The sequence below is a fragment of the Drosophila suzukii genome (assembly GCF_043229965.1).
Source record: "Drosophila suzukii chromosome 2 unlocalized genomic scaffold, CBGP_Dsuzu_IsoJpt1.0 scf_2c, whole genome shotgun sequence".
NCBI classification, from domain to species: Eukaryota; Metazoa; Arthropoda; class Insecta; order Diptera; family Drosophilidae; genus Drosophila; species Drosophila suzukii.
The window spans coordinates 16,879,054-16,904,684 of record NW_027255896.1 but is presented as its reverse complement, the minus strand read 5'-3'; the positions used below and the strand labels follow the sequence as shown (position 1 = coordinate 16,904,684).

The 25,631-nt window shown below is 40.6% G+C and overlaps 1 protein-coding gene and 1 long non-coding RNA gene across 2 annotated transcripts; one reads left to right on the top strand and one right to left on the bottom strand.

The window, feature by feature from the left end:
* Positions 1-6,377: 6,377 nt before the first annotated feature.
* Positions 6,378-7,418, bottom strand: LOC139354176 (uncharacterized). The gene is made up of 2 exons (XM_070998431.1): positions 7,242-7,418; positions 6,378-7,154 (listed from the first exon to the last, which is right to left on the bottom strand). The coding sequence occupies exon 2, from the start codon at positions 7,152-7,154 to the stop codon at positions 6,729-6,731; it is 426 nt and encodes a 141-aa protein (XP_070854532.1). The 5' UTR covers positions 7,242-7,418; the 3' UTR covers positions 6,378-6,728.
* Positions 7,419-23,976: 16,558 nt separating this feature from the next.
* Positions 23,977-25,050, top strand: LOC139354231 (uncharacterized). The gene is made up of 2 exons (XR_011605380.1): positions 23,977-24,656; positions 24,713-25,050. It is a non-coding gene; the product is annotated as an uncharacterized lncRNA (long non-coding RNA).
* Positions 25,051-25,631: the final 581 nt, after the last annotated feature.

The following is a 25,631-nucleotide window of genomic DNA, read 5'->3' as shown; positions in this document are numbered from 1 at the left end:
GCCGACGCTGTGGCGCCGTTATTGGAACCTTCTGGAAGTTCGCAGCAAACCGTTATGAACATGTCGAGGCAAGAACCGATTGAGCAGAACATTCGCTCAATGGCTCGCGAAACGTCGGAAATCAATCAGATGATGGAACTGTACACCGCTAGAAAGAAGCTAGCCGAACTCAAATTGATAGTCGCCGAATTGGAAGGCATGACTACAGAGAATGCTTCCATACATCAAGTCGATCTGAAGGATGTGGAGGCCATGATCCCGGAGTTTTCAGGAGACGACAACCTGTCGGTCCAGGTTTGGATCCGTGAATTGGAAAAAGCTGCCGAGGTTCATAAACTAAGCGTTACACAATGCCTATCTATTGGCACCCGTCTTCTCCGAGGATCAGCTAGGCAATACATGCTGTACGTAAAGGTGTCTTCCTGGCCAGAAATGAGCGCCACGCTCACCCAAGTTTTTGGAAACAGAATGTCAAACCAGGAAATTGCGAAACAACTGCAAAAACGCACAATTGGGAAGTCCGAGACCTTGATGCAGTATTTCATAACAATGCGTAATATCGCCCAGCAAGGCAAATTTGATGAACTAGACGTCGTGAAGTACATCGTCGATGGACTAGAGGACCACAGTGGACGCGCTGCTCCACTCTACTATTGTATCACGTTGGATGAGCTACGTCAAAAGTTAATGCGATTCCAGTCTGTACGTCTGGAGTCCAATCGTAAAGCCGTCACCATGATCCCTCGCCCAGGAGTCGTAATTCCGAAAGACACTAGATGCTACAACTGCCGACAAATGGGGCACACCGCCAAAGATTGCAAGAAGCCGAAAAGACCGGACAACGGATGCTTCATCTGTTTCGGAGTGGGCCATACGCACCGTCAGTGTCCCAAGCGCACCGTGGGCTTTACCTTGCCAGAAGCTGAAGAAACCATGGATGAAAAGCCGTTTATTCAGTTAGTAAGTTTAAGATTAAGTAGTTTAGCAGGATGCACCGATATTAAAGATGTTTTTGCTTTGTTGGATACCGGGAGCCCAATAAGCTTTTTGGGAAAGTCATACTATCCATATTTAAATGAAGATCATCAGCTAAAGAAAAGTCCCTTTCGCGGAATTGGTGGCACATCAATACCAACGTACGGAAAAGTACCCTGTTCAATTTTGTTCGAGAAAAAGTATCACGATTTAGAAGTATACGTTATTCCCGATCTCATCTTACCTACAGCGCTTCTCCTTGGCAGAGACGCCCTTAAGTTACTCAATATTAAACTTTTTGTGAAAAGAAATCATGAAAGAAATGAATCAAATTTAATTTCAATAAATAATCGTATTGCTTTCGTTAATGAATCATTCTGTGCATCCTTGCTTAGCGATATAAATAATAGATTAATTTTAGACAAAACGCAACCCTTTAAACTAAGTATTGATTCTGTAAACCCGAATGCACCCTTGGTTCCTGATGATTCTCTCGCGGATTGGCTTTCTGATATGAAAAGCATTTGTGGAGCTATGTCTATTGACCTTGATAATGTAGATATAGGCCGCGATTTTGGTGTTTCTTCAGCTGAGGAATGTAGTAGTATCATAAAGCATTACTCGGATAATATAACTAACGCGTACGGGTCGCCTAAATGTTTAATGAGCATACGATTAACTGATTCTACACCGTTTCATAGTGCACCGAGAAGATTATCATACTTAGAAAGAGACGTTGTTAATAAAACAGTTGCCGAGTTGTTAGCCAGTAATATTATTAGACCTAGTCAGTCCCCTTATGCATCTCCCATAGTCCTTGTCAAGAAAAAGAATGGAGAAATCCGCATGTGCATCGATTACCGAGAGTTAAATAAATTAACAATTAGAGATAACTTTCCGTCCCCATTGATCGAAGATTGCTTAGAATATCACGAAAGTAAAAAGGTTTTTCCAGTTGTAGATTTAAAGAGTGGATTCCACCAAATCGGTATGGACCCCGAGTCCGTGAAATACACCGCATTTATAACACCTGACGGACACTATGAATACCTGCGTATGCCTTTCGGTCTAAAAAATGGCCCTGCCGTTTTTCAACGATTTATTTCCAACGTACTCCATGAAATGATACGTAATCGTCAGGTTTATGTTTATATGGATGACATCATCCTGGCGACTTGTACGGTAGAAGAACATCTTGTTTTACTTTCCAAATTACTAGACCGTCTTAATGAAAACCGTCTTGAAATTAATTACAAGAAAAGTGTATTCCTAAAAAACCGCATTGATTATTTAGGATACAATGTCTGTACGAATGATATTCTTCCAAACGAGACACACCTAAAGGCCATTCGTGAATACCCTGAACCTCTGAATTGTAAGTCCCTTCATTCTTGTTTAGGCTTATTCTCATACTTCCGTAAGTTTGTTCCGTCATTTTCACGTATTGCTAAACCGTTGTCTGATCTGCTTAAAAATGGAGGTCCGTTCCCGATGGGAAAACTGGAAATGGAAGCTTTTACTAGCTTAAAGAAAGCATTGTCAAGTCCGCCCGTTCTTTCCTTATTTAACCCTAATAGCGAAACCGAACTGCATACCGATGCGAGCTCCCACGGGTTTGGAGCTGTGCTGATGCAGCGCCAAGATGATGGCAAGTTACATCCGGTCTTTTTCTATTCCCGTAAAGCGACTGCCGCCGAATCGCGTTATCATAGTTTTGAGCTTGAGACCCTTGCGATAATATATTCTCTCCGTCGTTTCCATGTGTATTTAGAAAACAAGCCGTTCCGTATCGTTACCGATTGTAATTCCCTTGTTCAGACGTTAAGTAAGAAATCCATAAATCCCCGTATTGCACGATGGTCCTTAGAATTGGAAAATTATAACTACTCTATTGTACATAGACCCGGTGCTAGTATGACGCACGTTGATGCCTTGAGTCGACAAACCGAATTGATAGATAACGTGAGAGATGAAATTTGCGATCCGTAGCCGTATGAATCCGATAGATCCGTGTGAATCCGTTAGCCATATGAATCCGATAGATCCGCGTAAGACCGTTAGATCCTCGAGCCCGTACGATAATGAAAAACCGTTAGGTCCGTGTGACTCCGTAAACCAGTTAGATCTCGTTAATCGTCTCGCGATAGCTATTCCCGAAAGTTCCGTAAATCTGTGTGAAGCGTATAAACCGACTCTTCCGTGCGATGTAAATATGGATACCGTAGTAAATGTAGTTGGAGCTACCCCTGGGGATATAGATTTACTCTTACAGACCGAGCAGATTAGGGATCCGGAAATTGTCAAACTCCGTGATAAATTAGAAAGAGAAGCCGTTGATTGTTTTGAACTTATTGATGGAAAAATTTATAGAAAGAATGATGCCGGAAGGTTATGTTTGTATGCTCCAACTCAAATACAAGAACAGTTGATCAGATTGTGTCATGAAAAGTTGGGTCATCTTGGTGTTGATAAGTGTGTTGATGACCTGAAAGATAAGTACTGGTTTCCGTTGTTGAGAAGCAAAGTTGAATCCTTTATCCGCAATTGTTTGCCGTGTATCCTGCATTCAGTACATAAAAGTGTCCACGACCGTACCCTTCATAGCATTCCGAAAGCCCCAATTCCGTTTGATACCGTTCACATTGACCATTTGGGTCCGTGGCCGTGCATCAATTCGAAAAGAAAACACCGGTTAGTTGCTATCGATGCTTTTACCAAGTTCGTGAAATTGTACCCGGTTAATTCTACCAGTACCAAAGAAGTTAATTCCAGTCTTTTGAAATATTTTGAGTATTATAGCCGACCACGACGAATTATTTCGGATCGTGGTACTTGTTTTACATCATTTGAGTTTTCTAGTTTCCTAAGTGAGCGAAATATAGAGCACATTAAAGTTGCTACCGCTGCCGCCCAGGCGAATGGTCAGGTGGAACGCATAAACCGAGTGTTAACCCCGATGTTAGGTAAATTATCCGAACCGTTGAATCAATCCGATTGGTACAAGTTGGTCAACCGAGTTGAATTTGCAATCAATAATTCCGTTCAGAAGAGTACCGGAAAGACTCCTAGTATTTTGCTTTTTGGTAGCAACCAACGGGGACCTATTGTAGACGAATTATCCGAGTATCTTGAGGAGAAGTTTAGCCTTTCTAACCCGCGTGATGTTACCTCCGAAAGGATAAAAGCTAGTGAAAATATAAAACGGCCACAAGAGCAGAATGAGTTTCGATATGCTTTGAAACATAAGGCACCCCCCGTTATAAGGTTAACGATTTTGTAGCTATACGAAATGTTGATGTTACTCCAGGATCTTGTAAGAAATTCTCGCCGAAATATCGTGGTCCTTATAAAATCAACCGTGTATTCCCGAGTGATAGATATGAAGTCACCGACATAGAAGAGTGCCAGCTCACCCAACTTCCTTACAAGGGCATTCTTGAAGCCGCCAGACTTAAACCTTGGGTGCAAACGTGTACGAAAACCGTTAATTCTTGTAGTTGACTATGTAGTTAGTAAATATGTAAAGATCGAGGTCGATCTAGAGTCAGGATTGGCCGAATGTAAGCTGTGTAATTCCAGTGCATAATGTTATTTAGTATATTTAGTGCAATCTAGTATTAATCGATTTAGTTTTAAGAGATATTGTACATAATAATGAACGGACACACTACAAATAAGCGACGCCGATGAAGAAGAGCAAAAAAGCGCAACCAAATTTGAAAATTTTAAATAAAAACTGATAAGTTTACAATAGAAATTTATTTATTTTATATTATTATACAGCAATTTAGCTGCAGCAATATTTACAACAGCGGTGATATTCAGCCATGAGCAGCAACAGGCACATACGTCAATTAGTTAAAGAGGACAAGGAGAAATTCCAAAAAAGATTTAGGGAAATAGAGTTGAATAGAATTGAATTAGAAGTGTCTGATAGTTGGGCATTCAATACAGCTGATTTTAATAATCATATAGAAGTATTAGAAAGAGAGGAGTTAGGTGTAGAAACTAATGACGGACCCCCAGTTTTGCAAAATAGTGGTTTTTTAAATGTCAAGCTTCGCCAATGGCACAATAAGCATAGAATCTCCCGAGAATGCGGCAAAGAACTGACTAAAATTTTGCGGGAAGAAAATTTAGACGTCAGTTCTTTTTAAAAGTATTCTTGTTCCTCCAAGCCAATAAATTCGCGGCTACCAGGTGGCCAATACTTACATGTTGGAGTTAAAAATCAATTTATGAAATTATTAGACTGCTATCATATTGAAAATCAGTTAGTGATAGACATTTATATAGACGGACTGCCATTACTTAAAAGTTCCAGGGCTTAATTCTGGCCCATTTCCTTTGGTATGTATAATCGCACTAAGATGGAATTTGTTGTTTGTTTGTACATTCGTTTTCTATTTCAGACGAACCTCGTCAAAAGCCGTCAATGTGCAAGTTAACTAACTAACTAAGTAGCTAACCGGACGGAGGCGATGACCGAATGTCCGAAGCCCAGCTGCGGCCAAAACCGCTGACGCGGCATTTGGCCGGATGCTCGTGCATAGCCGGCAAACACAGCATATTTGCGTGGCCGCTATGAGTTTCAATTTAGTCAACTTTAAGTTTAGTTCGCTTCAAGCTCTATACGAATAAAGAACACAAGTTCTATAGCATTGCAAAACTCCGGCAACCGCCGTTAAATATCTCTTATTATTTTGCACTGACTGAGTCTCTAGGCCAGCAGGCGAAGGGGGCAGTTACCTCCCAACGTAAGTCATCCTAATCAGCAATTGTGAAGGTACAGCCATCCGGCTCTGACTCCAGAGAGGGATCCCCGATCTCTACACACGAGAACCAGGTCAAGGCCCCCTCCTCCCCCGCACTACCGAGCGGGCTTCGGCAGGTGCGACCAGCAGCAACCATATTCCTCCCGCGTTCACGGGAGGCCATTACAAGCACACCCAAAAAAAAATGATCATAGAAACTAAACTATTCGTACATTAAAACTAAACTATTGAGTGTCAAAAATATCTTGATAAGATGCGTATTAACCTTATGACACCGAAAGTATTAAACTGAAACTTTCGAAGTTATCAAAGTTAAACTAACGAGTATACAATTTATACTCACTCAGTGTACTGAAATTTATGCTGATAGTTTACTTTTTATACTATTTAGTATAAAAGCTATCCTATGTAGTCTCCGTTTTATACTATTTCGTATACATATTATACTAATCTAGAGAGCCGTAGTATACTTTTTAAGCTATTTATCGAAATCGTTAGTATACATTTTATACTATTTCGTATAAAACTTATACGATTTCCCCGTTGCCTGTAGTATAAAATTTATACTATTTTGTTTTTCGTGGTATCCCGAACCCAATAAAATCAAGTTGTATGTTGTTTTTCTTTTATTACTATTTGACATATTATTTTGTTATTATTTCATAAATATTCATATTTTGCGCAACACACAACTCATGTTTTTAGCTCCTTCTTGTTTTTTTTTATATTCCTTTACCTAACACGTATATACAGACTAAAATAAGTACAAGCAACAAGAGTAGGGGCCGTGATTGCGCGGTATCACCGCAAGGTATTGCTTAGCGCAATGGTAGCCACCTAGGCTGTAGCTTCTCTCCTCTCATTCTCGATGCGACGCAGCGTTCGCAGTACACTCGCTGCGTAGGCTGCCGTCGCTGGCCGAACTCTTGCCCCGGTGGTCTTCATCAGCATTTGGCGATCAGACCCGAAGCAGTGACATTAAAATAGGACATGCTGATCGTCCTCAACAATCCCACTGCCGGACTCTGGACAACCGTTCTCCGTGTCGTGTCCGAAGCGCTTAAGGAAGCTTCGAAAGCAACCATGTTCACTCAGCGCCTGCGTGAGGTAGAAATCTACCTGGCCGTGCTTCCTATTTACCCTTGCGTCCAGCGTCCAGCGTCCCTTGCTGGAGTTGTCCCAGGCTGCCTGCCAGTTGTCGACGCTCTGCATCCTGGCACTCCTCTTCACCTCGGTCTTGGTTCTGTGGCTCCCGCACCAGTTCACATAGGGGAACTTGGCCTGCAATGACGAGCGCTGCGTCGTCCGGAAGGCACTCGCTGTTCTGACAGCACAAAGGCGGTACGTCGAGTTCGTTAGCTCCTTCGCGTTATGAATCTGTACGCGTGCGCAAAGCACTTGCATCTGAAAATACACAATACACACAAAATTTACCAACAGGGACAATATAATATTGATTTTTTTTAATTTTAGAACAAATATTTTACTTACATGTTGACTCGGCACAAAATTCACAAAAATGCGGGACCAAACTCACAGAGATAAATCATCACAATAATCATTAACGCGTCAAACAACGCCAACTCCGGTAGCATTTTCTGTGTTCGTATACTCGCTATTGTCCTGGTTTTACACCAAAATATATGTTCGAATATTCGCTATTGTCCTAGTTTCACACCATGAAAAACTATTTAATGTTCAGTATACTATTTATACTACAGAGTCTCACTCATATAATAATTGGTATAAGCTTAATACTATAAAGTGTTGGCATGAAACTATTTTGTAATAACTTGAAACTACATTTTCTTTATACTACATTAAGTTTTTGTTGAAACCAAAAGTATAAATTATAAACTAAATAGTCAAATATGACTAGTTTAAAAATAACACTACAGGTTTACGCTTTATACTCTTTGGTAGAGCACTTACACTACAAAGTATACAGTTGAAACTAATTAGTGTTGAGTTAATACTTACATTTTTATACTAACTTTAGTATACTTTTAACACAACGCTTATTAAGTGTATACTTTTGGTTTTTTTTTTGGGTGCAGCAGCCTCCAGCGGCTCATCCTCACGCGTGGGTGCAACGCATCCCCCCGCACCTACGGGAGGCAACCACAAGCTACTGGCCGCCACTCAGATATAACGGGCGCTCACAGAAGCGACCGCTTCCTCCGCGCCTACAAGCGAGCTCATCGAAGAAGACCACCCTTGACAGTAAAGAAGAGGACCACCCTTGGCCACACACATATCGCGTATTGTTTCTCCCGCACATACGTGTGGGCTCATCGAAGAAGACCACCCTTGACAGTGCGGCCATTGAGGACCACCTCAGGCCGCGCCCATCAACCAGATTAATTGGCGCTCAACAATAAAAACCCAACGGTTTCGCTTAGAGATTTTTACATTCTTGGAAAAAATTTTTATCTTTGAGGAAGAAACCACAGTAAATAAAATGTAAGTGCACCCCTCATTTAAATATTTTCTAACCAGTCTGCAAAGTAGAACTAGTTAATAAAAAATACTACGAGAGTAAAACGGCTCCGAGCCCGATAAAATTCGGGATTTGATTAACAAAAAAAAATATATAAATATATTACGTTAAATTCATTCATTTTTCTGATTTTAAATATTTTGACTATGAGTCGAGGCCGTGTGTCAGTCTTATATACCCTATATCTCTTATAATTTACAATATTATAATTTTAAAATATTTACCACTACAATAATTTTTATGCAAGGGCACAGGTATCTACTAACCTTAAAATTAACTAGGTGAATTATATAGTGAGGAAATACGAGCTCTCATTCTGGCGGCTCTGTGTCCCCGCTTTCTAATCCTTTTGTGTGCGTATATGAGCTCGCCATTTTCTAAGTATAGAAGCGTCAAGCAGTACGCTAGCGATTCAGGGTCAGATAGTGAAGAACTCCTTCGAGCTTCCACTCCGAAAAACACGCGTAGAAACCCCCCAGCGGGCGAAAGGGTAGACCTAATGGATCCTGAACAACTTAGAGGAGTAGTGCAGGCGGCTATTGACAACGCCCTGGCCGGGCAGGCCGCCGCAAATTTACAAAAAGAACGGGAGTTCAGACAAATAATCGATGCATTGACCAGCCAAGTGGCAGAATTGCGCGCTGCGCCCACGACGTCCCGAAGTTCGGCCCCAACGCCAGAAATTAAGGTTTATGCAGCCATAGAAATTATAGACACAATTCAATGCAGCGAGCCTCTGGACGCTGTCAAGTGCCTACCCGAATTTGCGGGGGCACAGGAGTCATATGTTTCATGGAGGCAAGCCGCCACCGCTGCCTACCACATATTTAGACGGTACAATGGTAGTTCACGCCATTATCAGGCAGTGATTATAATAAGAAGTAAAATAAGAGGCACTGCTGATGCAGTGTTGTCCTCCTTTGGCACAATTTTAAATTTTGACGCGATCATAGACCGTTTGGATTTTACTTACAGTGACAAACGGCAGATCCACGTCATTGAACAGGAGATGGGCACTCTCAGACAGGGAAGCCTCACACTCCTGCAATATTACGATGAGGTTGAGAAAAAACTCACCTTACTCACAAATAAAGCCACGATGTCGTACGAGACAGCGGCGGCAAGAATTTTGTGTGATAAATTCCGGGACGATGCGCTCCGGGTATTTATTTCGGGCCTTAGACGCAGCCTATCTGATGTCCTCTTCTCGGCAAAGCCGAAGGACATGCCAACTGCGTTGGCATTAGCGCAAGAAGTGGAATCAAACCACGAGAGGTACACGTTCGCAACATCGTTTGCAAAGAGTCTAGAGGACAGGGACCGTAAGACGAGTCCAAAGGAGCAAAGGCGCCAGCAGGATAGAAATTTTTCCCAAACAGACCCCCAGTTGGGTATTAATAAAAATCCCTATTATACCAAACAAGTTAAAGCGCAGGTACATTCTGACCTGCGCAATAACAAATTGCAGAGTAGACCGGAGCCGATGGAAGTCGACCCCTCTGCAAAGGTTTGCATTCCTGCTCAAGCTCCACCCTATCAGAATAGGAGACCGGCAACGTCCGAGCGCACAGGCGCCCCTAGAAAACAGCAGAGGGTAAACCACGTCACCCAAAGCTCAGATCAGGAAGGGAAATCTTACGCCAACGCTGCGTCCAGCGCAATAGCAGAGATCAACGATGATGCTATTTGCGAATACGATTCAGACGTAGTCCATTTTTTAGGGGAAAATCCCTGCTGCCTGTCATCAGACGAAGAGTAGCGGTGATAAATATGAAGCTGCTTATTGACACGGGCGCCTTGAAAAATTTCATCCGACCGTTCGAAGGATTGAAACGCGTCCCGGTAGAAAACCCCTTCGAAATTCAATCAATTCACGGCAACACCACAATCACGAAGAAATGCTTCGTGTCACTTTTTGATTTGAAGGCCACCTTCTTCATCTTACCCGACTTATCTTCTTTTGATGCAATCGTAGGCCTCGACCTTCTTAAACAGGCGGGAGCGTCACTTTGCCTGGCCTCTGGCCACATCAAATGGGGCAACAAAGAGGAGAAAATTGATTTTCACTCGTGCCCTAATGTAAATTTCACCGAAGTGGATTGCTCAGATGCGCCACCTTTGGTCAGAAAGACATTTTTAACAATGCTCCGCGACAGGAAAAAAGCCTTTGCGGACCCCAATGAGACTTTACCTTACAACACATCGGTGGTAGCCACCATCAGAACTGTTGATGAGGAGCCCATTTATGCTAAACTCTACCCATACCCAATGGGCGCAGCCGATTTCGTTAATGGCGAGATTCAAGAGCTGCTAAAAAATGGCATAATCCAGAAGTCGAGATCCCCCTACAATAACCCGATATGGGTTGTAGACAAAAAGGGCACCGACGAAACGGGCGCCCGTAAAATGCGACTCGTATTGGACTTTCGCAAATTGAACGAGAGGACAATACCTGATCGCTATCCCATGCCAAATATCTCTATGATACTAGGGAATTTAGGCAGAGCGAAATACTTCACTACGCTCGATTTAAAATCTGGCTACCACCAAATAACGCTGGCAGAACGCGACCGTGAAAAGACTTCCTTTTCCGTAAATGGAGGAAAGTACGAGTTTCGCAGAATGCCATTTGGACTAAAAAATGCTGCCAGCATTTTCCAAAGAACTATAGACGACATACTGCGAGAGCAGATAGGCAAATTTTGCTATGTTTATGTCGATGACGTTATCGTCTTCTCAGAAGACGAAAACTCTCACATCCAGCACGTAGATTGGGTTCTCAAAAGCCTTTACGATGCTAATATGAGGGTATCAACTGAAAAATCTAAATTCTTCAAAAAAAGCTTTAGCTTCTTGGGTTTTATAGTCACCAGCAACGGGGCTACTACTGACCCAGAAAAAACCAAGGCCATTCAAGAATTCCCTGAGCCCAAAAACGTGTTCGAAGTTAGATCATTCCTTGGCCTGGCCAGCTACTATAGATGCTTTATTAAAGATTTTGCGTCCATAGCTCGGCCCATTTCAGACATCCTGAAAGGGGAATTCGGTAGTGTCAGCAGACACAGGTCGAAAAATATCCAGGTGCAGTTCAACGAGCCGCAACGGCTAGCTTTTCGCAAGCTGCGTAACATTCTAGCTTCCGAGGAGGTCATCCTCAGGTATCCCAACTATAAAAAAAGCATTTGATCTAACGACAGATGCCTCAGCTTACGGCATTGGCGCAGTCCTATCCCAAGAGGGACGGCCCATTACCATGATCTCGAGAACCCTAAAGGACAGAGAGATCAATTATGCCACCAATGAAAGGGAGCTGCTAGCAATAGTTTGGGCATTGGCCAAATTACGTCACTATCTATATGCAGTGAAAGATATCAACATCTTTACTGACCATCAACCACTGACCTTTGCGGTATCGGAATCCAATCCGAATGCAAAGATCAAACGGTGGAAAGCTCGCATCGACGAGTCCGGCGCCAAAATTTTTTACAAGCCCGGCAAGGAAAACCTCGTTGCGGATGCCCTCTCAAGACAGCAACTTAACGTTCTGGGAGAGGAAGAAGCTTTTTCAAGTGCGGCCACGATTCACAGTGAGCTGTCACTGACCCACACAATTGAGGCAACGGATAAGCCTTTGAATTGCTTCCAAAACCAGATAACTCTGGAGGAAGCTCGCTTTCCGCAAAAACGCAGCTTTGTCCTCTTTGGAAACAAGAGACGGCATGTGATCAGCTTCTCCTGCAAAGAGTCATTACTCAATGATCTCGCAGATTTAATTGTTCCTAAGGGCGTAAACGCCATCCATTGCGATTTGCACACACTCGCAATGATACAGGACCAACTGGTACGCCAATTTCCAGCCACAAAATTTTGGTATTGTAAAAATCGTGTAACGGACATTTTTGCAGTCCCGGAGAGATGAGAAATTCTGTCCACTGAACACAACAGGGCTCACAGGTCGGCCCAAGAAAATGTAAAGCAGGTACTCTCCGAGTACTACTTCCCGAAAATGGCCAAGCTAGCTATCGAAATCGTCGCTAACTGCAAAACATGTGCTAAAGCTAAATATGACAGGCATCCCAAAAAGCAGGAGCTTGGGGAAACACCAATTCCGTCTCAGGTTGGGGAAATATTACACATAGACATCTTCTCAACGGATAAAAAATATTTTCTTACATCCATTGACAAATTCTCAAAATTTGCGATGGTCCAGCCAATCCCCTCTAGAACCATAGAGGACATCAAACCAGCACTGCTACAACTCTTGAATGTTTTCCCGAAAGCCAAGGTCATATATTGTGACAACGAACCATCGTTGAATTCACACACCATTTTGTCCATGCTGGAAAACCATTTCGACGTGAGCATCTCGAATGCACCGCCCCTCCACAGCACTCTAGTAGAGCTTGCTAGATGCCTTAAAATTGATAAAGGCATCAGTGACACCGTCGAGCTAATCTTGCTGGCCACAGCCAGATACAATAAATCTATCCATTCGGTCATCGACAAGAGGCCAGCCGACGTAATTCAAACACAGTCGGATCAACCACAGTATGAAATTCAGGATAAGATAAAAATCGCCCAGGACAAGCTCAGGAACAGGGAAAATGCTGCCCGACAGAACAGGGTGTTCAAAGTTGGTGAAAAAGTCCTTGTAAAATCCAACAGGCGGCTAGGCAACAAACTCTCACCATTGTGTGAAGAGAAGATTGTGAAAGCGGACATGGGGACCACAGTCCTCATCAAGGGGAGGGTGGTCCACAAGGACAACATTAAATAAAAAAATAAGTTTTTTACCTTTTTGCCACTTGGCACAAATTTTACTAGCTTTAAGCATAGCTGATAAAATATTTTTTTAAGGTTAAGTTAATTTCCGTTGGTGGTGGGCAACCTTGTCATGAACAAAAATATAGCTCTGAATTCATTCCACAGGTCCAAAATCATTCCAATCCTCTTCTCCTTAACCATGGCGTCGGCGCACATCACCGACTATTCACAAGCCAAGTACATCCCCATTATTGACGGCCGAATACTAGTGTGGGAGAAATTCGCATTCGTTAGACATTCAGCGAACCTTTCAGAGTACAGGCGCGTAGTAGAAGAAACAGAAAATATGAGCGATATGTTTCCCCAGTCACACATGAAAAAACTTTTGGACGTGAACACAGCTCACCTTCGCGACCTGCTCGACTCGTTAGGCGTGCACCACAGGGTAGCCAGGAGTTTAGACTTTTTAGGATCAATTTTAAAAGTCGTAGCAGGAACTCCGGACGCCGGGGATTTAGAGAGAATTAAATTTACAGAAACACAATTAATCAATTCAAACAATAGACAAATAGAAATAAATACCAGAATACAAAGTCAAATTAATGAATTAACGTCAACCGTAAATCAAATCCTGAAAGTGGCAAAGAGTTCACAAGTGGACACTGGCCATCTATATGAAACCTTGCTCTCCAGAAACCGAATGTTAACAATGGAACTTCAAAATTTAATGATGGCAATTTCGCTTGCTAAAGTAAACATAGTCAGCCCAAACATATTAGATCACGCAGACCTAGAAAGTATTTGGATGGAGGAGCCCACCGACACTCCTATAAAAGATATTTTGTCCGTAGCGTCCGTGAAAATTCTCCAGTCTGTTAACATATTGCACTTCCTTATTAAGTTCCCAAAAATTAAATTAGCATGTAAGAAGATTACAATGTTCCCGGTAGCACATAATAATGTGATGCTAAGGTTAGTGGATAATATAATAGCAGAATGCAATGGGGAAATGTATGCGATCCAGAATTGCTCCACAACACCAGGAGTCACTTTCTGCCGACTATCAGCGAAGACCACATGCGCCCGAGAACTCCATGCAGGTGGAGTTGCGCACTGCGAGACCCAACCAAGCGATTTACATCCAATCACTTATGTCGATGAGGGAATTATGATCATCAATGATCAATCAGCGCAGGTACGAGTAGACAACGGAAAAAGCGTCTGGATACACGGGACGCATCTCGTCACCTTTAGTGAGCGCGTGACAGTAAACGAAACCCTGGTTTTGAACCAAAACTCCGCCCAGAAGAGGACTCCGGGGGTGGCAAGCTCACCCTCACTGAACATCACCATCAGTCAAAATACTCTGAGCCTCCCCTACCTTCACCGCTTGAGTGAACGTAACCTGGAATACATTCAGAAGTTCGGAAATAAAATCAATACCAATCAGACACACATGGTAGCGCTAATTACAGGAGTAATATGTTGCGCATTGATTTGTGTCGGCCTAACCTACATGCGACTCATCGGTGCCAGAAGATCTGCGGTAAAACTAAGAAGGGTGATCGCTGAAATAGGGTCGGCCGAGGGCGGCCTCAATCTTGAGGGGGGAGTAGTTAACTAAGTAGCTAACCGGACGGAGGCGATGACCGAATGTCCGAAGCCCAGCTGCGGCCAAAACCGCTGACGCGGCATTTGGCCGGATGCTCGTGCATAGCCGGCAAACACAGCATATTTGCGTGGCCGCTATGAGTTTCAATTTTGTCAACTTTAAGTTTAGTTCGCTTCAAGCTCTATACGAATAAAGATCACAAGTTCTATAGCATTGCAAAACTCCGGCAACCGCCGTTAAATATCTCTTATTATTTTGCACTGACTGAGTCTCTAGGCCAGCAGGCGAAGGGGGCAGTTACCTCCCAACGTAAGTCATCCTAATCAGCAATTGTGAAGGTACAGCCATCCGGCTCTGACTCCAGAGAGGGATCCCCGATCTCTACACACGAGAACCAGGTCAAGGCCCCCTCCTCCCCCGCACTACCGAGCGGGCTTCGGCAGGTGCGACCAGCAGCAACCATATTCCTCCCGCGTTCACGGGAGGCCATTACAAGCAGCAGCCTCCAGCGGCTCATCCTCACGCGTGGGTGCAACGCATCCCCCCGCACCTACGGGAGGCAACCACAAGCTACTGGCCGCCACTCAGATATAACGGGCGCTCACAGAAGCGACCGCTTCCTCCGCGCCTACAAGCGAGCTCATCGAAGAAGACCACCCTTGACAGTAAAGAAGAGGACCACCCTTGGCCACACACATATCGCGTATTGTTTCTCCCGCACATACGTGTGGGCTCATCGAAGAAGACCACCCTTGACAGTGCGGCCATTGAGGACCACCTCAGGCCGCGCCCATCAACCAGATTAATTTGCACAAGTTGTTGTGAAGTCAAGAAGCAAATCGCGAAAATAAATGGCAAAATTAATACAAACAAAAAATTAAGTTAACTTCGGCAAGCCGAAGTTTTTATACCCTTGCAGTTATAATTATTCCATTTAAAAATACAAATATAATATTCCCAATAGTATAAGATGATATGTCAAAAAACACCAAAGCTATAATTTGTTTCATAATATTTTTCCACCAATTTTCCGATCGTTCCTATGGCAGCTTCCGATTTTGATAAAATTAAATTCGAAATTCAGAAGTAAATAAAAAATGTTATTTCCAAGCGTAGGAGGTTATATGTTAAAAAGCACCGAAGCTATAATTGGCAGCTATATGATATAGTCGTCCGATTTTGATAAAATTAAATTCAAAAAAATTCAGAACTAATTAAAAATTTTATTTCCAATTTTACGATCGTTCCAATGGCAGCTATATGATATAGTCGTCCGATTTTGATAAAATGTAATTCGAAATTCAGAACTAATTAAAAAATATTATTTCCAAGCGTAGGAGGTTATATGTTAAGGAACACCGAAGCTATAATTTGTTTCATATTATTTTCCCACCAATTTTACGATCGTTCCTATGGCAGCTATATGATATAGTCGTCCGATTTTGATAAAATAAATTCTAAATTCAAAATTAATTTAAAAATGTTTTCCTTGTTTTCCAAGCTTAGGAGGTTATATTTAAAAATAAACACCGAAGATTTAATTAAAAAAAATTTTTTTTCCTATTATTCCTATGGCTGCTATAAGATATGGTGGTCCGATCCGGCTGGTTCCGACTTATATACTACCTGCAAAAGAAATATAACTTTTGGGAAACTTTCAGCCCGATAGCTTTAAGACTGAGAGATAAGTTTGCGTAGAAACGGACGGACAGACGGACATGGCTAGATCGACTCGTCTAGTGATGCTGATCAACAATATATAACTTTATGGGGTCGGAAACGTCTCCTTCACTGCATTGCACACTTCTGACAGAAATCATTATACCCTCTGCCTTTAAACATAAAGACATTTTTTTTATGTTTAAAAAATATAAAATGGTTTAACATTATTTTTAAATAATTATTTCAGTGATGTTGCTTTTCTTAAATATATTTTTTCCTTGCTTAATGCACTTATAATCAAATTATAATTTCTTTTAGAAAAACTTGAGGAAAATATTCTTTCTCTTGCGGATCAAAAAATTATTGCTTTGCTACTGGTACGGCAACGAGTGGAAGTCACAAACGTGACGAAATGTTTTCCAATAAAAGATGAGGAGGGCCTAGTCTTTTTATACCCGTTACTCGTAGAGTAAAAGGGTATACTAGTTTCATCGGAAAGTATGTAACAGGCAGAAGGAAGCGTTTCCGACCTTATAAAGTATATATATTCTTGATCAGGATCACTAGCCGCGTCGATAAAGCCATGTCCGTTTGTCCGTCTGTCTGTCCGTCCGGATGAACGCTGAGACCTCGGAAGAGCTAGGCTATTGAGGCTTGGCGTGCAGATTCCTGAGCTTCTTACGCAACGCAAGTTTGTTTCAGCAGAGTGCCACGCCCACTCTAACGCCCACAAACCGCCCAAAACTGTTGCTCCTACAGTTTTTATGCTAGAATAAAAATGTTAACTGAAATGTATTGGTCTCGTCAATGCCTATCGATTGATCCAAAATTTTTGCCACGCCCACTCTAACGCCCATAACGCTTAAATCTATCTACCGTCGGTAGGTGGCGCATTTTAATCTCGCTTTGCTGCTTGCATATCTCCATTTCCCTTTGGTCGCTTTAGCTAAGTGACGGGTATCTGATAGTCGTGGTACTCGACTATAGCGTTCTTCCTTGTTTTTTATGTAAACATTTTTGTCCTACTTAGACTAAAGCCATGAGATCGTTGTTGCTCCCAGAAGAGGTTTTAGAAACTTGCGGAGGCATCTCACAGATGAGTTTGCTGTGGAATTTAATGTTAAAGACTTTTCTGGAAAAAAAGGCCTTAACTTATATACACATTTATATGGTGCACTTCAAGGTAGGTTATTTTTATAACTGTATTTTTTATTAAATATACTTAGATGCTTGATTAAATTTCACTCTATTTACTTAGAATCGGTCTACCGCCGGTAGGTGGCGCATTTTAATCTCGCTTTGCTGCGTGCATATCTCCATTTCCCTTTGGTCCCTTTAGCTAAGTAACGGGTATCTGATAGTCGAGGTACTCGGCTATAGCGTTCTTCCTTGCTTTTTTACTTATTCATTAACATTTTTCCGCTCCTCAATATCATATCGAAAATCATAGAATTGGACTAACTACCTTCAACGTCTGCATCGGCTGGATCCTAAATAAATAAATATTTATGAGAATATATTTGATGTATGTTTAAAAAAAGAAAACTAAAAATTCGTAAACGTAAAAATTAATAAAAATCGTCCAAAACAAAATACGGATAAAATTAAAAAAAACAAGGAAGAACGCTATGGTCGAGTACCTCGTAAAAAAGATACGACCTAGAACAATTTTCTTTTGAATTGTTCCCAAACTTTATATTATTTAAGGTACTAAAACGATTTTATTTTACTAATTTTGGATTATACCACTTAAGATATAGAGACAAAGCGGACCAAATCGGTTAAGTTTTAACGAAATAGTTATTAAAAATACAAGTGTGCCAAGACTTTTGTTCAGCTAAATCTGATTAGTTTTTGTTTTTAAAGTTTTAAATATTTAGTTTTAAGAGATAAATTAATGAAGCAAAATTAATTTGATTGTTAAATATTCCCTTATACAAAATAATTGTGTTGAATTTTATAAGCCATTAATAAACGTGGAAAAGCGCACTTCAGGTTCTAGATGCTAAGTGTGCCAACACTTAAGTTCGTCACTGTACATATTATTGTTATTTTATTTTATTTATTTATTTTTTATATTAATGTTGGGTGTGTTACATTCGCACTTGATTTTGAATTGGCTCTCAGCAGAGCTTGGACAGAGCATAAAGTGTCTCTATATACCCTGTAGTTGGTCGGGACTGGTTCCGAACTAGCGAAATCGCCATACACCGAGGGCGTGGGACTTACTCCGTTCATACCAACCGCAATGTAAATTTCTATCCACTTTTATATGGGCATGTCCTAGGCTGTGGTCATATGGCAAAGTGCTGCATTACCCCTTTTCACCACAAAAGGGACTGATAGTTGGTCCCATTTTATACCCCTTTTCGCCAGAAAAGTGACCATTTAACGGCCCATCTATCGGACCACCTATCTGACCCTTTTGAGGCGAAAAGGGTTATAAAATGGGACCACATGTCGGTCCTTTTTGTGGCGAAAAGGGTTATGAAATGGGGTTGGTGTTTTTAATACCACAAAAACTGAATGCTATGAAACTTCCCAAGAAAAATTACTTTTTATTGTTAAATTTGTTTATTTTATTATTGGTAGATATTTATAGCCGTTACTCGTAGAGTAAAAGGGTAAACTAGATTCGTCGGAAAGTATGTAACAGGCAGAAGGAAGCGTTTCCGACCCCATAAAGTATATATATTCACTAGCCGAGTCGATCTAGCCATGTCCGTCTGTACTGTACAAGCTACAGTACTGGGATTAGGCATGCAGATTTCTGAGATTCCTGCGCAGCGCAAGTTTGTTTCAGCAGAGTGCCACGCCCACTCTAACGCCCACAAACCGCCCAAAACTGTGGCTCCTACAGTTTAGGTTCTAGAATAAAAATTTTAACTGAAATTATTCCATTTAAAAATACAAATATGATATTCCCAATAGTATAAGATGATATGTCAAAAAACACCAAAGCTATAATTTGTTTCATAATATTTTTCCACCAATTTTCCGATCGTTCCTATGGCAGCTTCCGATTTTGATAAAATTAAATTCGAAATTCAGAAGTAAATAAAAAATGTTATTTCCAAGCGTAGGAGGTTATATGTTAAAAAGCACCGAAGCTATAATTGGCAGCTATATGATATAGTCGTCCGATTTTGATAAAATTAAATTCAAAAAAATTCAGAACTAATTAAAAATTTTATTTCCAATTTTACGATCGTTCCAATGGCAGCTATATGATATAGTCGTCCGATTTTGATAAAATGTAATTCGAAATTCAGAACTAATTAAAAAATATTATTTCCAAGCGTAGGAGGTTATATGTTAAGGAACACCGAAGCTATAATTTGTTTCATATTATTTTCCCACCAATTTTACGATCGTTCCTATGGCAGCTATATGATATAGTCGTCCGATTTTGATAAAATAAATTCTAAATTCAAAATTAATTTAAAAATGTTTTCCTTGTTTTCCAAGCTTAGGAGGTTATATTTAAAAATAAACACCGAAGATTTAATTAAAAAAAATTTTTTTTCCTATTATTCCTATGGCTGCTATAAGATATGGTGGTCCGATCCGGCTGGTTCCGACTTATATACTACCTGCAAAAGAAATATAACTTTTGGGAAACTTTCAGCCCGATAGCTTTAAGACTGAGAGATAAGTTTGCGTAGAAACGGACGGACAGACGGACATGGCTAGATCGACTCGTCTAGTGATGCTGATCAACAATATATAACTTTATGGGGTCGGAAACGTCTCCTTCACTGCATTGCACACTTCTGACAGAAATCATTATACCCTCTGCCTTTAAACATAAAGGCATTTTTTTTATGTTTAAAAAATATAAAATGGTTTAACATTATTTTTAAATAATTATTTCAGTGATGTTGCTTTTCTTAAATATATTTTTTCCTTGCTTAATGCACTTATAATCAAATTATAATTTCTTTTAGAAAAACTTGAGGAAAATATTCTTTCTCTTGCGGATCAAAAAATTATTGCTTTGCTACTGGTACGGCAACGAGTGGAAGTCACAAACGTGACGAAATGTTTTCCAATAAAAGATGAGGAGGGCCTAGTCTTTTTATACCCGTTACTCGTAGAGTAAAAGGGTATACTAGTTTCATCGGAAAGTATGTAACAGGCAGAAGGAAGCGTTTCCGACCTTATAAAGTATATATATTCTTGATCAGGATCACTAGCCGCGTCGATAAAGCCATGTCCGTTTGTCCGTCTGTCTGTCCGTCCGGATGAACGCTGAGACCTCGGAAGAGCTAGGCTATTGAGGCTTGGCGTGCAGATTCCTGAGCTTCTTACGCAACGCAAGTTTGTTTCAGCAGAGTGCCACGCCCACTCTAACGCCCACAAACCGCCCAAAACTGTTGCTCCTACAGTTTTTATGCTAGAATAAAAATGTTAACTGAAATGTATTGGTCTCGTCAATGCCTATCGATTGATCCAAAATTTTTGCCACGCCCACTCTAACGCCCATAACGCTTAAATCTATCTACCGTCGGTAGGTGGCGCATTTTAATCTCGCTTTGCTGCTTGCATATCTCCATTTCCCTTTGGTCGCTTTAGCTAAGTGACGGGTATCTGATAGTCGTGGTACTCGACTATAGCGTTCTTCCTTGTTTTTTATGTAAACATTTTTGTCCTACTTAGACTAAAGCCATGAGATCGTTGTTGCTCCCAGAAGAGGTTTTAGAAACTTGCGGAGGCATCTCACAGATGAGTTTGCTGTGGAATTTAATGTTAAAGACTTTTCTGGAAAAAAAGGCCTTAACTTATATACACATTTATATGGTGCACTTCAAGGTAGGTTATTTTTATAACTGTATTTTTTATTAAATATACTTAGATGCTTGATTAAATTTCACTCTATTTACTTAGAATCGGTCTACCGCCGGTAGGTGGCGCATTTTAATCTCGCTTTGCTGCGTGCATATCTCCATTTCCCTTTGGTCCCTTTAGCTAAGTAACGGGTATCTGATAGTCGAGGTACTCGGCTATAGCGTTCTTCCTTGCTTTTTTACTTATTCATTAACATTTTTCCGCTCCTCAATATCATATCGAAAATCATAGAATTGGACTAACTACCTTCAACGTCTGCATCGGCTGGATCCTAAATAAATAAATATTTATGAGAATATATTTGATGTATGTTTAAAAAAAGAAAACTAAAAATTCGTAAACGTAAAAATTAATAAAAATCGTCCAAAACAAAATACGGATAAAATTAAAAAAAACAAGGAAGAACGCTATGGTCGAGTACCTCGTAAAAAAGATACGACCTAGAACAATTTTCTTTTGAATTGTTCCCAAACTTTATATTATTTAAGGTACTAAAACGATTTTATTTTACTAATTTTGGATTATACCACTTAAGATATAGAGACAAAGCGGACCAAATCGGTTAAGTTTTAACGAAATAGTTATTAAAAATACAAGTGTGCCAAGACTTTTGTTCAGCTAAATCTGATTAGTTTTTGTTTTTAAAGTTTTAAATATTTAGTTTTAAGAGATAAATTAATGAAGCAAAATTAATTTGATTGTTAAATATTCCCTTATACAAAATAATTGTGTTGAATTTTATAAGCCATTAATAAACGTGGAAAAGCGCACTTCAGGTTCTAGATGCTAAGTGTGCCAACACTTAAGTTCGTCACTGTACATATTATTGTTATTTTATTTTATTTATTTATTTTTTATATTAATGTTGGGTGTGTTACATTCGCACTTGATTTTGAATTGGCTCTCAGCAGAGCTTGGACAGAGCATAAAGTGTCTCTATATACCCTGTAGTTGGTCGGGACTGGTTCCGAACTAGCGAAATCGCCATACACCGAGGGCGTGGGACTTACTCCGTTCATACCAACCGCAATGTAAATTTCTATCCACTTTTATATGGGCATGTCCTAGGCTGTGGTCATATGGCAAAGTGCTGCATTACCCCTTTTCGCCACAAAAGGGACTGATAGTTGGTCCCATTTTATACCCCTTTTCGCCAGAAAAGTGACCATTTAACGGCCCATCTATCGGACCACCTATCTGACCCTTTTGAGGCGAAAAGGGTTATAAAATGGGACCACATGTCGGTCCTTTTTGTGGCGAAAAGGGTTATGAAATGGGGTTGGTGTTTTTAATACCAAAAAAACTGAATGCTATGAAACTTCCCAAGAAAAATTACTTTTTATTGTTAAATTTGTTTATTTTATTATTGGTAGATATTTATAGCCGTTACTCGTAGAGTAAAAGGGTAAACTAGATTCGTCGGAAAGTATGTAACAGGCAGAAGGAAGCGTTTCCGACCCCATAAAGTATATATATTCACTAGCCGAGTCGATCTAGCCATGTCCGTCTGTACTGTACAAGCTACAGTACTGGGATTAGGCATGCAGATTTCTGAGATTCCTGCGCAGCGCAAGTTTGTTTCAGCAGAGTGCCACGCCCACTCTAACGCCCACAAACCGCCCAAAACTGTGGCTCCTACAGTTTAGGTTCTAGAATAAAAATTTTAACTGAAATGTATTGGTCTCGTCAATACCTATCGATTGATCCAAAAAAAATTTGCCACGCCCACTTTAACGCCCATAACGCTTAAATCTGTCTACCGCCGGTAGGTGGCGCATATCAATCTCGCTTTGCTGCTTGCATATCTCTATTTCCCTATGGTCCCATTAGCTGAGTAACGGGTATCTGATAGTCGAGTTACCCGACTATAGCGTTCTTCCTTGTTATACCCTTGCAGAGGGTATAATGATTTTAGTCAGAAGTTTGCGACGCAGTGAAGGAGACGTTTCCGACCCCATAAAGTATATATATTCTTGATCAGCATCACTAGACGAGTCGATCTAGCCATGTCCGTCTGTCCGTCCGTTTCTACGCAAACTAGTCTCTCAGTTTTAAAGCTATCGGGCTGAAAAGTCTTATATCTTTTGCAGGTAGTATATAAGTCGGAACCAGCCGGATCGGACAACTATATCTTATAGCTCCCATAGGAATAATCGGAAAAATTTTTTTTTATTATATCTAAGGTGTTTTTTATTTTTAACATATAACCTCCTACGCTTGGAAATAACATTTTTTAATTAGTTCTGAATTTCGTATTTAAAATATAAAAATAAAATGAAACAAATTATAGCTTCGGTGTTTCTTGGCATATTATTATCTTATGCTATTGGGAATAAAATTTTTTGTATTTTTAAGAATTTCGTATTTAAATTTAATAAAAATCGTACGACTCTAACATATAGCTGTCAAAGAAACGGCCAGCGAAATAATGAAATAATTATTTTAAAAAAAATTTTGCTTTGTTGATTTTGATCGTATTTTCCTTTACTCTGGGTATAGAATATTTTAACTTTTCAGAATTACGAAATTAATTTTACACAAAAAACTGACGACTATAATATTTTGCTGAATGGGGTGGTGTTAGGACACGAATAACATGGATACAGGTGTCCAAATTATAACCTTAACAAAGTTGCCACGAAGCTAGATAACAGGTAATAATGCAGTTATTACGCAATCCTTAAATTAGGTAATCAACTTGGATTACCTTATTTACCTACGAATTGTCCCTAAAATCAGGCATTGTCCGCCATCGAAAGAGTTATATGAAGGTTAATAGCAGGTATGATTCAAACCTATATATTGAGTCGTAATCCTAATCCCCGGATTAGTCTGTGAAAACCAGTTGCCGAGTGACAACGTACACATTGTTGTGTGTATCTTTTATATTCAATGAATATAAACACACCGAAGGTATAAGGTGAAAAGTGAATGAAAATCCACCAAAAAGTACAAGGTGAAATGTGAATATAAGCCCATAAAAAAGTAAAAGGTGAAAAGTGATTAAAAATCCACCAAAAGGTATAAGCCTAGTACTCAGATCGACGAAAACCGCGAGCTAGCCATAGGAGTGAGCGAGAGGAAAATACTCGGCTAACGCTTTTCGTCGGGTCTGTTTTTCAGCGCGGTACTCAGATGAGCTAAGGAAATACCAGAAAAATACCTGATTTCTCGAGTGAATTTTCGATGAACGCCGTTAGCCGCGGCTCAAAGAATAAGAAATTTAATCTTTGGCGGTGTTCGTGCAAAGGCGATGTGGAAACTAAAAATTAAAAATGGGAGGAAAACCCCAAAATCGGATACAGGAGGTCAGTGCAGATGAAATAGGACGCCAAATCCAAGCTGTTGTCATTTATGGTGGGATTTCACCGACAGGAAGCAATACCACAAATGGGGACCATTCGCAGAATAGTTGAGGTGCTGGAGGAGATCCGCTAGGGAATCCCAGTGTGAAGAAACATGTCGAGTGGGACTTCGCTCCCTACATGGACATCGTGCCGGGCGCGTCCTCGCAAAGAAAGTAAGAACTGGCCAAAAGGATTTGGTTACGTTGTACTAATAGCAGTATATTTTTAGCAGAACCAGCAACGATCTCCAACGACCTCTCCATTAGGACTGCGGATAGCTGGAGGACGCGCTGGATTCTATACGGAGGAGAAAATAGGGCGCCCGCTAAGGATCAGTTGGGGAAGCCATAGCCAGCCATTGCCAGGATACTGGGCGACTTTCTGCAGCATCAGCGGATCAACCCCGCTCCCAATCCGGCTCCCACTTCTTAAGGTCCAATATGCCCATTGGGTCTCGGAGCTGGACTGCGGTGGCGCGGGAAAGATGGCGAAGCATCCATGGGACGAGAAAGAAGCTTCAAACTACTAATTTACATAAATAAAAACATTCGTTGATTATTCCACTTATTTTTATATAAATTTCTTTTTGTACCAGCAGATTCCTCCTTTTTAAATTTCTCCAATTGATTTCTTTTCCGTTTGGCAACAAGCCCAGCCGCTTAACAGTAAGACCATGCTACATGCATTGCGGGTGAACTTTGAAAACTTCGGTCACACTACAAAGAATAAGATTTTTCGACTAGTGAAACTCTTAGCCGATCTGAGTACTAGGCTATAAGGTGAAAAGTGAAAAAAGTGTGTAACAAAATAATAAAGTATTATTATATTTTATTCCTTTGGTTAGTATTTCTATAAAGTAAAACAGGATTCATAAATTCGTATCACATAAGTCTCTTCTGGTGAAATTCAGGTGGAACATCAATAAATATTTACCAGAATCCCGACCAAAGAGATTTTGAAAATCTCTGACAAATTATAACCCCTTAACTTTTATACAATTATTTTTTAACAGCAAAATAAAGAGAATGCCGCGCATATCATCTTTATCTCAAGAGCAGCGCCGCCAAGCTGCGCTTAGACGAAGCCGAGCCCAATATGCTCAAAATGCGTCACAAATAAGGACCCGTAATGCGCAGCACATTGCCTTG